The sequence below is a fragment of the Xenopus tropicalis genome, chromosome 5, assembly GCF_000004195.4.
Source record: "Xenopus tropicalis strain Nigerian chromosome 5, UCB_Xtro_10.0, whole genome shotgun sequence".
Classification (NCBI taxonomy): domain Eukaryota; kingdom Metazoa; phylum Chordata; class Amphibia; order Anura; family Pipidae; genus Xenopus; species Xenopus tropicalis.
Window position 1 is genome coordinate 139,112,657 of NC_030681.2, and position 13,277 is coordinate 139,125,933.

Below are 13,277 nucleotides of genomic sequence, written 5' to 3' on the forward strand. Positions count from 1 at the left end.
AGGACATCCTCCGATTTGTTATTTTTAGGATTTTAATTTTACAAGTTCAATCTGAATGTTAGTTCTAGATCGCATTTAAATGTACCATCGTTATGGTTCGTTATGGTAACATAAATGTATCCTTCACCTTTATCCTTGTATACTACAGATAAATGCATGCCTACAGAACTGTGAGGATAACTTACAGAAAGTTAAATATGCTGAAACAATGGAAGCAATTGAACACGGCAAACATGTATTCATCACTTAATTTGTTACTCTATTCTATGTGTTTTGCAAAATGAAGTTACATAAAGTTACATAAAGTGCTTTGGGGAAGGGTAGGTGCCAGGAATCAGCAGTCACTCCTGCACTATTTAATGCTGATCTCATTTCCTTAATTACAGTATAAATCCTCTCCTTTTTGCACTGGTGCTTGGCCAAACCTGCTTAACATGAAACCAATTATGATTCACACAGACAGTGTGTCACTGGGTCACATTAATTACCAACAACTGCAAATGATCATTAGTATTTTTCTTCTTTTTAAATTGTTCCATATTTTTCAAGTCATATTCACTAATCTTGTTTATTCTGGGATTGGGCCTGGTGTTTTCAGTTTGAGATGGCCTGACCACATGTACTCAAAACTGTCAGTCAAAGGAAAGATGGTTGCGCAAGTACATGACTACACAGAATAGAGTCAACCGGACGGTCCTGTTGGTAGAGTTGCAATATACATTATGTTCTCAGAATACAGCATTTGTTACACTTAGTAAAAGAAGTAGCTCCACGTGTATAAACCTACAGCTACTTGGCAAAACATGAGTCTCAGCTGGAGCCTTATGTATTGTATGTGTCATTTTCTTTTCCTCTGGTATATAAAATGTGTTTATGTGACTATGGTACCTCTCGGCAGGAAGTGACTTGTCTACCAAATGGCCTTGGGCTAGGAAGCAGTTGTCCCGAAGAGGAAACTATGGTTATTTAAATAGGGGCCTGCTTATAGCAGGGTCAGACTGGGTCAGTGGGTCACCAGGAACCTGATCGTCTGCCTTCCCCCGTCACTGCCCCCCCACCCCCAATTATGGCAAAAGTTGCACACGGGGGGGGGGGGGGGAGGAAGAGGCTGACGGTGGGCGAGCGAGTGGGGGCCCCAAAGGGGGTGTGGGGCCCTAGGGTAGCAGCCCCAGTGGGTCTCGCACACCCTAGTCTGACCCTGGCTTATTGTATATTGTCCAATCAGGCTAAAGTGCAATACAGGTATGGAACCTGGGGTTTTCCCGGATAAGGAGTTTTTCCGTAATGTGGATCTCCATATCTAATGTCTACTAATAAATCATCGAAACATTAAATAAACTCAAAAGGATTTGCCTCCAATAAAGATTAATTATGTCTTAATTGAGATCAAGTACAAGGTAGTGTCTTATTATTAGAGAAAAAAAGGAAATACATTTTAAAATTGTGAATTATTTAATTAAAATGGATTCTATGGGAGCTTTCTGGATAACAGATACCTGTGGGCACGGAAGTGCGGGACTGAGGACTCATTCCTGGTGATGCCTATTATATAAATGTCCCATTGCCATAGAGAAATAGATCACAGTTTCTTGATATTTTTGTCCTGGGACCCAAATTAAATTGCAGAATTAGCTCTGTGACCCAAAAGATTTTTAGAACTAGTTATGCACCTTGATTTATTAACTATTGTGAAAATGAAAATGTAAAATTGTAAATCATGGAAATAAGAAACTTTCTAAATAAAATCAATGAAAAATGATATACTGTTTATGAAATAATCACATTTTTCTTTACCAATCTGTCTCTCCTCGTGCAGCAGTTGGAGTCAGGCTCTGATAGTTAGGTCTATACATTGGTGTGTGCTCCCTTTTCTCAGACAATGTATTGGAGCCAAATAACCGACTCCAATACAGAGCTGTGTGTAGAAAGACAGATTGCTGATCATTTATTTAAAAAATGGTACAGAATTGTTCATTTATTGTGTATAAAGTTTTTAATTCCATGAGATAAAGTACAGTGAAACCTCAACTTTACATACCCCGATTTGAAGTTTTCTTGCATTTTACACCATTTTTTGTGGTCCCACCAACAAATAATACATACCGTATTTTCCGGTGTATAAGACGACTGGGCGTATAAGACGACCCCTGACTATACGCCGGACAAATACTTTCTGATCCCAAAGGGGAAGCTCATTTATCCAACGGCATGTCTCCAAGCTACGACTTTCACCGAATTAGATGCGGCTCAGTCCGAACGACTTACACATACAGCCCAGGCTAGGGAGATGCGACACTGACTTGTATGATTATAAGGTATGACTGGGTGTTACCAAAAGTTGCACCAATAAGCAGGGGCGCTTCTGCCATTAGGCGAGTTGAGAAACTCGCCTCAGGCGGCAGAAGCGCCCCAGTTACCAGGGGCGGCAAAAAGCCGCTCCTGGTAACTTTAAGAGCCGAATTTCCGGTTTTTAAACTGGAAATTCGGCTCTTCTAGTGCAGAGAGCGCAATTGCGCTCTCTGCACTAGCGATCTCACCGCCCCCGGACCCGCTCCTGCGCTCAGAAGGTAAGCGCTGGGGAGCGGGGCGGCATCCAGGAGCCGCCTCAGGCGGCGATATGTCCAGAATTGCCCCTGCCAATAAGGCAATACGCAACATCTTTAAAACAGTGTACCTATGCAGGCTTGTCACACATCCCCGATGTGGCGTGGCTAGCAACATGAGGCTCCGCCACTCAGCCCTGAGGAACCGCCCCCTGGAGGTTGCGCATGCTTTCAGGAAGTTGCGTGAAACTTTGCACCACGAGGGTGAGGGAGCAGCGGGCTGCACTTGTACGCACTGGGCTACCGTCCCGCATCATCGGAGCTTTGTGGGTGAAATTTGCGTGGGTCCGGAGCAGCACGACATTAGCCAGAATGCCTGCGGAAATCCTCAGTGGTAAAGTAGTCTCCGGGTGAGTGCAGGCTAAATGGCGCGTCTCCCGGCGTAGCGCGTCTCCCGTTGCTGTGGCAACGAAAATGCGATCGTGCAGGCCGCACTAGGAAGACCAGGAAGCAAAGTGCAGGTGAGTACCCGGCGTATAAGACGACTCCTGACTTTGGCACAGATTTTTCGGGGTTAAAAAGTCGTCTTATACGCCGGAAAATACGGTAATTAATTTCCCCCGATTTTACATTTTCCTGGATTTGATGCCATTTGTTTCTAATCCCCATATCTTATATTTTCATGACAGTCTCCCTTTAATGTGAGGAAAAATTACATTATAATAGGTAAATGGAGAACAATACTAAGCAGCACAGTTAGTGGTGTAACAATATGGTGCCGGGTCCCCCAGCAAAAATAAATCCTCCAAGGGGGTACGGTGTGCACTGCAACAACCCCCTCCTGCCCAGTTGCATCCCCCCACCTGTTCATATCCCCCTGTCCTCTACTGCTCTTTCCCTCAGGTAGGAGAACAGCTGGGGAAGGGGGGATGTCTCTACAGCTATAGAGGAAGCAGGCCCTGCAGCCCAGGTCCCCTGTCACCTCCCCTTCACATTCTGTGGTAGTTAATGTTATTCTAAAAAAAAGGTGGAATTTTTTTATTTGGTCTGCAAGTGTTATCTCAGACTCACTAGAGGCTTATGGGATTTGTAGCACTACATAAGGTAGCAGCCTATGGGCTGAACAACCCTAGTTCCTAAGCAGCCCCAATGCCCTCTCCTTTCTCTGACCACTGAGCTGCTATTGAACTGCTGTGAAAACGATTAGCGTGCAGCATCATTAACAAGCACCACACATAACTGGAAAGTACCACTCGGCTACATGACAATGAACCCCCTATGTGTGTGACTATGCTGGCAGCTTGACTATAGCAGACTCACTGCATACAGCTCCTGCAGCCATGGGATGAATAGGGAAATGTTCCAGTGAGCCAGATGGGGGGACCTGGGCAAGGAAGGCTGGCAGCATGGGCAGAGTCAAGCAAATTCTACACTCCTTGAAGTACAACATCTTTGTGCCCGACTCACAGGTTAAGAAGACAACGGTCTGTAGCTTGTTACTTTTGCACATTTTTGTTTTTCTGTTTACAGTGTAGAATTTAACCCTTTGGGGGGTGGCTGGGGGTGTACCCTGCAATATGTTAGACACCTTTATAGCTTCTCTCTGGATAGAATCAGAGTCTTGTGTAGTAACTTATTTACTGCCAGGACTGGTTGTTTTTTGTATAATTGGTACCATAAACTTCAATCTGATTTGTTTTCATTCATTGTAAAAGAAAGATAAGATGCAGCACTGGTCATTGTGAGATGTTTAGCCATTTTGTGTTGGGATGTCAATTTATTCTCACAGCATTAAGGGCTCTGGCACATGAGGAGATTAGTTTGCAGGTGACTAATCTCCCCGAAATGCCATCCCACCGGCGAAAATCTAAATCCCCGGTGGGATGGAATACGCGGCGCTGCGATTTCCCTGTAGAAGTTGCCTTGAGAGGAAAGGCAGGGAGATTTGTCACGGGCGACTAATCTCCCCGTGTGCCAGAGCCCTTAAGGGTGAAGACACACTGAGATACTTAGTAGCAGCTACTTGTCACTGCTACTAAATGCCAGAAAATACCCTGCCATAGACAATATTGAGAATTGCCTCTGGTTAAACACACATAGAGACAATTATCAGTTGATGATGATAATTGTCTATTTTTGTATCAGTGACAAGTAGCTGCTACTAGTAGCTCTGTGTGTCTTCACCCTTAAGGAACAGCAGGTTTCTAATTAGAGTCTTATACCCCCCCATCTCCTTTTAGATTGCAAGCTCATTGAGCAGGCATGTAATCCGTGTATTGGATGTATACATTTTGTACATTGCTGTACACTGTAATATTATCCAGAAAGCTCATAATTCCAGGAAAAACCATCGCCAGTAGACTAATTAATTATTATTTTTAAAAATGATTCCCTTTTTCTATGTAATAAACAATAGTACCATCTACTTGATCCTAAGCTGCATGGCTCCATATTGGTGGCAAGACAAATCTATTGGGTTTATTTAAGGTTAAAAAGGTTTTTTGTAAACTTCACGTTGACCTGGTTGCATAAAACCCATTATATGAAAAACCCCATGTCCCAAACATTCCAGATAATAGATCCTATATCTGTACTTGTCCATCTCAGTAAACTCAAGACAATCAATAGAGATTGATGATACTGGAGTTGTGGGTTAACATATTGCAGATGGTACGACACTAAAGACCCAACCTGAGGGTGCAAGGCTGCACACAAAAAATGATTGGTTTGTAAGGCTATCATTTTATTATTGTTACCTTTTATTACTTACATTTCTGTTCAGGCCTCTCCTATACATCGTTTAGTCTGTCATTCAAACCACTTCCTTGTTGATAGGGTTAATGGGATCCTAGCAACCAAAAATGTAAACCTTTTATTATCATTCAAGAGGATGACGTGGTCCATATATTGTGTATCAGTGTCCCTTTTATTCAGTGTCTAAAGGATGAAGAGAAAAAGGTGCTGCCCACAACAGCATTAGAAGATGAAGAGTAAATGAAAGTATAGTACTGAGGGCACCTTGGTAAGAGATCCATGTTTATCTCTCCTTTTCCTCTGTGTAAATACACTTGCTGGACCTGGGGCTTTTAACAGATCCCATTGCAATGCAGTGCGTTTAAAGGTCTCCGTGTGGATGTTTCCTAAAGATAACGCTGATCTAATGAGAATGCAAGTTCATTGTCAGGTCTCCTGGAGTCTTACATTACTCCATGATGTCTGATGGACTAGCGACATAATCATTCCCAGTTCTTACATTCTATAGGCTTGAAGAGCAGTGTTTGGGAAGTAGGGGTCAATATGGATGGCTTCCTGGGACCTCATTCTTATACAGGGCCCAACTAAGTAAAGAAATGTTATAGAAAAGGGGCTGTAACAGTAGGACAGTGCGTACAATGATTAATATTGTGTCAGGAGAAGGTGCTGTGAGTGTATACAGCAGGACAGGATGGTATAGTGAGGCAAGATGGAGTCAGGTAATACTGAGTGTGAGAGGGTATGGGTTATACATATGGCATACAATGTATAATGAAGCAAAACTTACAATTCCCTGTTAACCCCAAAATAAATCTGCAATTTATTATTTTGGTGGGAAATTGGAAAATACTGGATATGATGACAACAGCGGCGCCCTGTAATGCCTTTTCATTGGTGGATGACTGCCATATCTGGTAATCCTGACTAGTAGAGATGTTTGTTATGTGACTGTCTCTGGTCTCAAGTAGTTCTGCCGATGTGTAACTTACAGGACAGATGTCTCATTAGCTTCTGTGTCTCTCAGCCTGTATGGGTGTGTCGCCTGAGACATAAACAAAGATGAGCATGGCATCCACCCACTTCCCTCCACTAATCCTATTATACAAGTCTGACGGATCAGGTGATGGAGTAACAAGCCTGAACTCTGTGGCATGGAGCACTGGTGTGACCTCTTATATACTCATTCTTCTTATGTCAATTGCTAATGGCCTTATGTAAGTCTGGTTACTTCCTGTCCCACAGATGAAAACAAGCCATAATGTACAGGCAAAAGGCCCTAATAAGCAGATCTAGCTAGATAAACATCTAGACTAAAGGTGGCCACACACGTGAAAAGATCGTTAAATCCGCCACTAATGTTCATGGCTGAAACGGCAGATAAGGAGGTAGAAACAATAGGATCTCTACCTGCCGATTCAGCCCTGACGGCAGATTTTGCTCAGGCGCCTTCTATGGAGCCCAATCAAAATCTTTTAACCTGGCCGGTCGGCTAGTCGACCGATATCAGCAGCCTCCTGCGATATCGGTCGACTCGCCGACTTGCCATACACGCACCAAATATCGTACGAAACGAGGTTTCATACGATATTATTGGTGCGTGTATGGCCAGCTTAACCCCAAGTAATACCGTCATATAATTGGTGACTGCCAACTATTTCATGTTCAGAACGTCCTGAGATTTGTATTTTAAGGGCTTTATCTTACAATTTCCTCCTGAATGCTAGTTTTAAACGTACGACCGATATCCAAACATTTGTCGGAAGACTGAAAACTGAACGTGTAATAAATAGGTGTAAAAAAAAAATGATTAAAAGACAAATTAATATAGTATGACACCGTAAAAAAGGTAAAGGCAGCCTTTTGGGGTAATGTAATAAAAAGTTGACCAGTAAACGCTACCTGCTGATTGGTCACTTACTAGACTGGTAGCAAACTTTCAACCATTTACTATATCACCCCACAAGTGTCATAAAGGGAAACGAAACCCAAAAACCGATTGATATAAATTTACCCACGGTACTTCAGCAAGTACTTTTGCAATTTACAGTCATTTTCTTTTCAGCCATTTCTGAGATATTTACATGTTTAGACTGTTACTACTTCTGGCTCGGCTGAGAGTCAGAAATGCTAAGGGTAACTGAATATAGGAAGTGCAGGTACAGTTAGGGTTGCTTTTAGCCTTATTTATGTTTATTTATACAGAATATTTGATTAAAATGGAGTCTGTAGGAGACAGGCTTCCCGTAATTTGGAGCTTTCTGGATATTGGGTTTCCGATTAACAGATCCCAAACCTGTACTTAGTATAAATAATTTACTAAAACACTAACATTCCTAATTTTTTTATTTTTTAAAAATTTGAATAAACTCACTTCCACAAATGTCTTACACTTACTAATAAGTCTGAACTGAAAAAGTTTCTGCAGAAAAAAGTTGCAGAAAAGTTGTGAAACTCAATTCCTTGCGCAAAAACCACAGTCTACCAGTGGTGTGCCTATAACAGTAGCACATACATCCTATCAGCATTGGGCACTATTTTAGTATTACATATCCTCCCATCCTACAAATATTGGCCACTATTTCAGTAGCCCATATCCCCCATCCTTTCAGTATTGTGCACTAACTCATTTTCAGCAGCCCATCCTACCAGTACACATAACCCCTTCATCCTACCAGTATTGTATCCTAATACAGTAACACATACCCCACATCCCCCCAGTATTGGGCGCTATTTTAGTAGCACATATCCCCCCATCCCACCAGTATTCCCACCAGTATTCAGCACTATTACAGTAGCACATACCCTGCCCCCCAACCTACCAGTACTGGGCACTATTACAGTAGCACATACCCTGCCCCCAACCTACCAGTATTGGGCACTATTACAGTAGCACATACTCTGCCCCCCAACCTACCAGTATTGGGCACTATTACAGTAGCACATACCCCCCCATCCTACCAGTATTGGGCACTATTACAGTAGCACATACCCCCCCATCCTACCAGTATTGGGCACTATTACAGTAGCACATACCCTGCCCCCAACCTACCAGTATTGGGCACTATTACAGTAGCACATACCCCCCCATCCTACCAGTATTGGGCACTATTACAGTAGCACATACCCCCCCATCCTACCAGTATTGGGCACTATTACAGTAGCACATACCCTGCCCCCCAACCTACCAGTATTGGGCACTATTACAGTAGCACATACCCTGCCCCCCAACCTACCAGTATTGGGCAATATTACAGTAGCACATACTCTGCCCCCCAACCTACCAGTATTGGGCACTATTACAGTAGCACATACCCTGCCCCCAACCTACCAGTATTGGGCACTATTACAGTAGCACATACTCTGCCCCCCAACCTACCAGTATTGGGCACTATTACAGTAGCACATACCCTGCCCCCCAACTTACCAGTATTGGGCAATATTACAGTAGCACATACCCTGCCCCCCAACCTACCAGTATTGGGCACTATTACAGTAGCACATACTCTGCCCCCCAACCTACCAGTATTGGGCACTATTACTATAGCAAATCCCCAAATCCTACTACTATTGTGCACTATGTCCCCATAGGCGCCCTTTCCCCCTAACCCCACCACTGCTCTGCACTATGTCCCCATAGGCGCCCTTTCCCCCTAACCCCACCACTGCTCTGCACTATGTCCCCATAGGCACCCTTTTCCCCTAACCCCACCACTGCTCTGCACTATGTCCCCATAGGCACCCTTTCCCCCTAACCCCACCACTGCTCTGCACTATGTCCCCATAGGCACCCTCTCCCCCTAACCCCACCACTGCTCTGCACTATGTCCCCATAGGCGCCCTTTCCCCCTAACCCCACCACTGCTTTGCACTATGTCCCCATAGGCGCCCTTTCCCCCTAACCCCACCACTGCTCTGCACTATGTCCCCATAGGCGCCCTTTCCCCCTAACCCCACCACTGCTCTGCACTATCTCCCCATAGGCGCCCTCTCCCCCTAACCCCACCACTGCTCTGCACTATGTCCCCATAGGCGTCCTCTCCCCCTAACCCCACCACTGCTCTGCACTATCTCCCCATAGGCGCCCTTTCCCCCTAACCCCACCACTGCTCTGCACTATCTCCCCATAGGCGCCCTTTCCCCCTAACCCCACCACTGCTCTGCACTATCTCCCCATAGGCGCCCTCTCCCCCTAACCCCACCACTGCTCTGCACTATCTCCCCATAGGCGCCCTTTCCCCCTAACCCCACCACTGCTCTGCACTATCTCCCCATAGGCGCCCTTTCCCCCTAACCCCACCACTGCTCTGCACTATCTCCCCATAGGCGCCCTCTCCCCCTAACCCCACCACTGCTCTGCACTATGTCCCCATAGGCGCCCTTTCCCCCTAACCCCACCACTGCTCTGCACTATGTCCCCATAGGCGCCCTTTCCCCCTATCCCCACCACTGCTCTGCACTATGTCCCCATAGGCGCCCTTTCCCCCTATCCCCACCACTGCTCTGCACTATGTCCCCATAGGCGCCCTCTCCCCCTAACCCCACCACTGCTCTGCACTATGTCCCCATAGGCGCCCTTTCCCCCTATCCCCACCACTGCTCTGCACTATGTCCCCATAGGCACCCTCTCCCCCTAACCCCACCACTGCTCTGCACTATGTCCCCATAGGCGCCCTTTCCCCCTAACCCCACCACTGCTCTGCACTATCTCCCCATAGGCGCCCTCTCCCCCTAACCCCACCACTGCTCTGCACTATGTCCCCATAGGCGCCCTTTCCCCCTAACCCCACCACTGCTCTGCACTATCTCCCCATAGGCGCCCTTTCCCCCTAACCCCACCACTGCTCTGCACTATGTCCCCATAGGCGCCCTTTCCCCCTATCCCCACCACTGCTCTGCACTATGTCCCCATAGGCGCCCTTTCCCCCTAACCCCACCACTGCTCTGCACTATGTCCCCATAGGCACCCTTTCCCCCTAACCCCACCACTGCTCTGCACTATTTCCCTAGAAGCACACTCATTAATCACACCAGTCATAACCAGCATTGGGCTGAGAAAATGCAGCTTCTTGATTGGCTGGCCTGATCACCTCAGCCTCCTCCCTAAGACTCAATCACAAATAAGATCCAGCATGGTTGCGGGAGGGACAAACCACTTCCTTACGCAAAAAGGGGCACTGCCGGGGGAAGGCGCTATGTGGGAGTAAGGCTGGCGGGTAGGGGGTGCATAGGGACTGAATGATCCCTGCAGCAGCCGGGCAGAGTGGGATGTGCTTAGCGGCGCTCAGCCCGGGCTATGGGAGCTGCTGCTGCTGATGTGTCGGCTGCTGTCTGTCACTGTGCGTGTCACTGCCCCCCCCCCAGCCCACTCTCTGCAACTGAGCGGCACCGCTCTCACTTACACTCCGGGCATCTGCTGAGGGACTGCTAGGGGCTCCCTACCCACCGACACTGTCAGTAAGTAACAGGGCCCTTGTCTGCATTACCTGTCTAATGTTAATATGCCTTTAAATGCAATATTAGTACAAAATCCAATGGGCAATCCATTGGCCACCCTAATACCCTGACCGCTGTCAGATAAATGTATTTAGCTCATGTTTTGTGTTTGTTTAGCAGAGAAATGTGTGTACCCCTCCAGCTGTTGTGCTGTCAGGGGATTCTGGGATTTGTAGTTAAACGATATGGCCATTGGCTATCAATGACTATCATGTAGGATTGGCAGCTCTATCTATCATCTATCTATCTATCTATCTATCTATCATCTATCTATATCATCTATCTATCATCATTGTCTGTCCCTATCTAAATGGTTTTAGCTCAGAGGTTTTTGTAGCCCCCCTGCTGTTGGAGGACATATGCTATTGGGGGATGCTGGGAATTGTAGTGAAACAGCAGACAGGGCCATTAACATCAGTAGCATAAATAATACTAATGGAATAGGCAGCTGTATGTAGGTAGGTACAGCATATATTAATGTTTAGGGTACATGGCTGTCAAATCTGTGCTCTTATGACTGCTGTTGAGCTATAAAAGCTTTCAGGGGATCCTGGGAGTTGTAGTTTAACAAACAGCAGCCGTTGGTTGGGTTATGACATGTTTATGTGTGTGTATATACTGCCTTTTTCATTCATGTGTCTTTATGGAAATAAGCTGACTGGCTTGGCACAAACAGCAAACAAATGGAGTATGTTATTTACATGCAGTCAGGGCAAACAGAACAATGAGTAGTACATACAGAGTGGGGAGACCCTCTACCTGTTTCATTACAAACTATGCAGGAACAGCCAGATGCTGTTGGAGGACTCTGGGATTCGTAGTCCAGTAACAGTTGATGAGTTGCAGTGAAGCCCTCCTTGAAATCCAATGCCTAAATGGCATATGGGAGCTCTGCTAGTTGTGATTTTTGTTCCCTTTCAAAATTGGGCATCAAAAACCAGGCCCAGATTACAGGCCCGGACTGGCAATCTGTGGGTTCAGGCCAATGCCCGGGGGGCTGCTTTAAGATTGGATTCTGGGGGCTATTCAAATCCCAGTCCAGACCTGGGTGGGTGGTAGGATAGATCTAAGACTACACTGCAAATAGGTAGGTCGCTGGCCAGTGCCCTGTTGGTGGGTATATGGCTGGGCAGTGCTAAAGCTGCACTGTAGGCAGAGAGTTGGATAGGCAATGCTAAGTCTAAACATTAAGTAGGTAGCTGGCTGGCCATTACTGAACTGTAGATTGTGGTTAGGTAGGCAGCTGGCCAATGCTAAGTCAGCATTTTAGCACAGTAGGTGGGTGGATACCCAGGCAGTGCTAAGACTGCACTGTAGGTACATAATTGGCTAGGCAATGCTAGGCTAAACTGGAGGTAATTAGCTGGCTGGCCAACACTAAAATGCATCATTATACATTGGTGGCTGGCCAATGCTAAAGCTTCATGGAATGTAGGTGGCTGGCCAAAGCTAAAATGCATCATGATAGTAGGTGGCTGGCCAACGCTAAAATGCATCATGATAGTAGGTGGCTGGCCAATGCTAAGGCTTCATGGCATGTAGTGGATGGCCAATGCTAAAATGCATCATGATAGTAGGTGGCTGGCCAATGCTAAGGCTTCATGGTATGTAGGTGGCTGGCCAATGCTAAAATGCATCATGATAGTAGGTTGCTGGCCAATGCTAAGGCTTCATGGTATGTAGGTGGCTTGCCAATGCTAAAATGCATCATGATAGTAGGTGGCTGGCCAATGCTAAGGCTTCATGGTATGTAGGTGGCTGGCCAATGCTAAAATGCATCATGATAGTAGGTGGCTGGCCAATGCTAAGGCTTCGTGGTGTGTAGGTGGATGGGCAATGCTAAGGGTGCACTGTAGTTGGGTAGATGACTGAGCAACGCTTAGACTGCAGTGTAGATAGGTGGGCAGGTAGGTGACTGGCAAATGCTAAGTAGGCACTGTGGGGGGGGGGGGGGGGGGGAATGCCGCTGAGAAACTCTCTGATTGCAGGTATTCTATTTCCCATAAGCCTTTCCCTTTAAATAGCTATGCTGGCACAGTGAGAGGGAACTGGCGGATCTGTTACTATTTCCTTCAGAGGAGGAGGAGGAGGGGGCGCTGCAGCTTCTTTCTTACGCTTGAGTGTTTTCTTTTAAAGGCACGGTACGTGCTGTGAGCGTGATTGCGTCGGAGCCCTGAATGGGGAAGGTGAAGGACAGGGAGGCGTTTGGCTTCTCACACACAGGCAGGTGACTCTGCTTCACTGCTGGGAACAAAGGGGAACAGAGGTGAAAGGAAAAGAATGTAACAGCCTCTGGGGCAACTCCCTGCCTCCTTATCCATTTACTGCATCTGCAGCGCCATTCAGAAATAAACCCAGATCCATGTATAGTAAGTGGAGTGATACAGTTTAACCAGGGCAGTCTTGCTTCTAAGGCTTCCTGGGTAAAGGGGATGTAAACCTAAAAAAATATCTGTGTCTATGGATATTAAGCTTGGATGTGTGGCC

The 13,277-nt window shown here is 46.2% G+C and overlaps 1 protein-coding gene across 6 annotated transcripts in view; it reads left to right on the plus strand.

Moving 5' to 3' along the window:
- The window catches only part of lpin1 (lipin 1), a 78,188-nt gene that overhangs the window by 23,265 nt on the left and 41,646 nt on the right, over positions 1–13,277 (plus strand). The window contains exon 1 of one of the 6 annotated variants that reach the window (XM_031901799.1): positions 3,931–4,027. The exons of 3 other annotated variants lie outside the window; for them this stretch is intronic. In XM_031901799.1, coding sequence (XP_031757659.1) covers positions 3,950–4,027 — 78 coding nt within the window. In that variant the 5' untranslated portion in view covers positions 3,931–3,949. Of the gene's footprint in view, positions 1–3,930; positions 4,028–10,425; positions 10,752–13,277 lie in introns of those variants that run through there. 2 more of the 6 variants (NM_001079027.1, XM_012963152.2) reach the window with 2 other exon arrangements.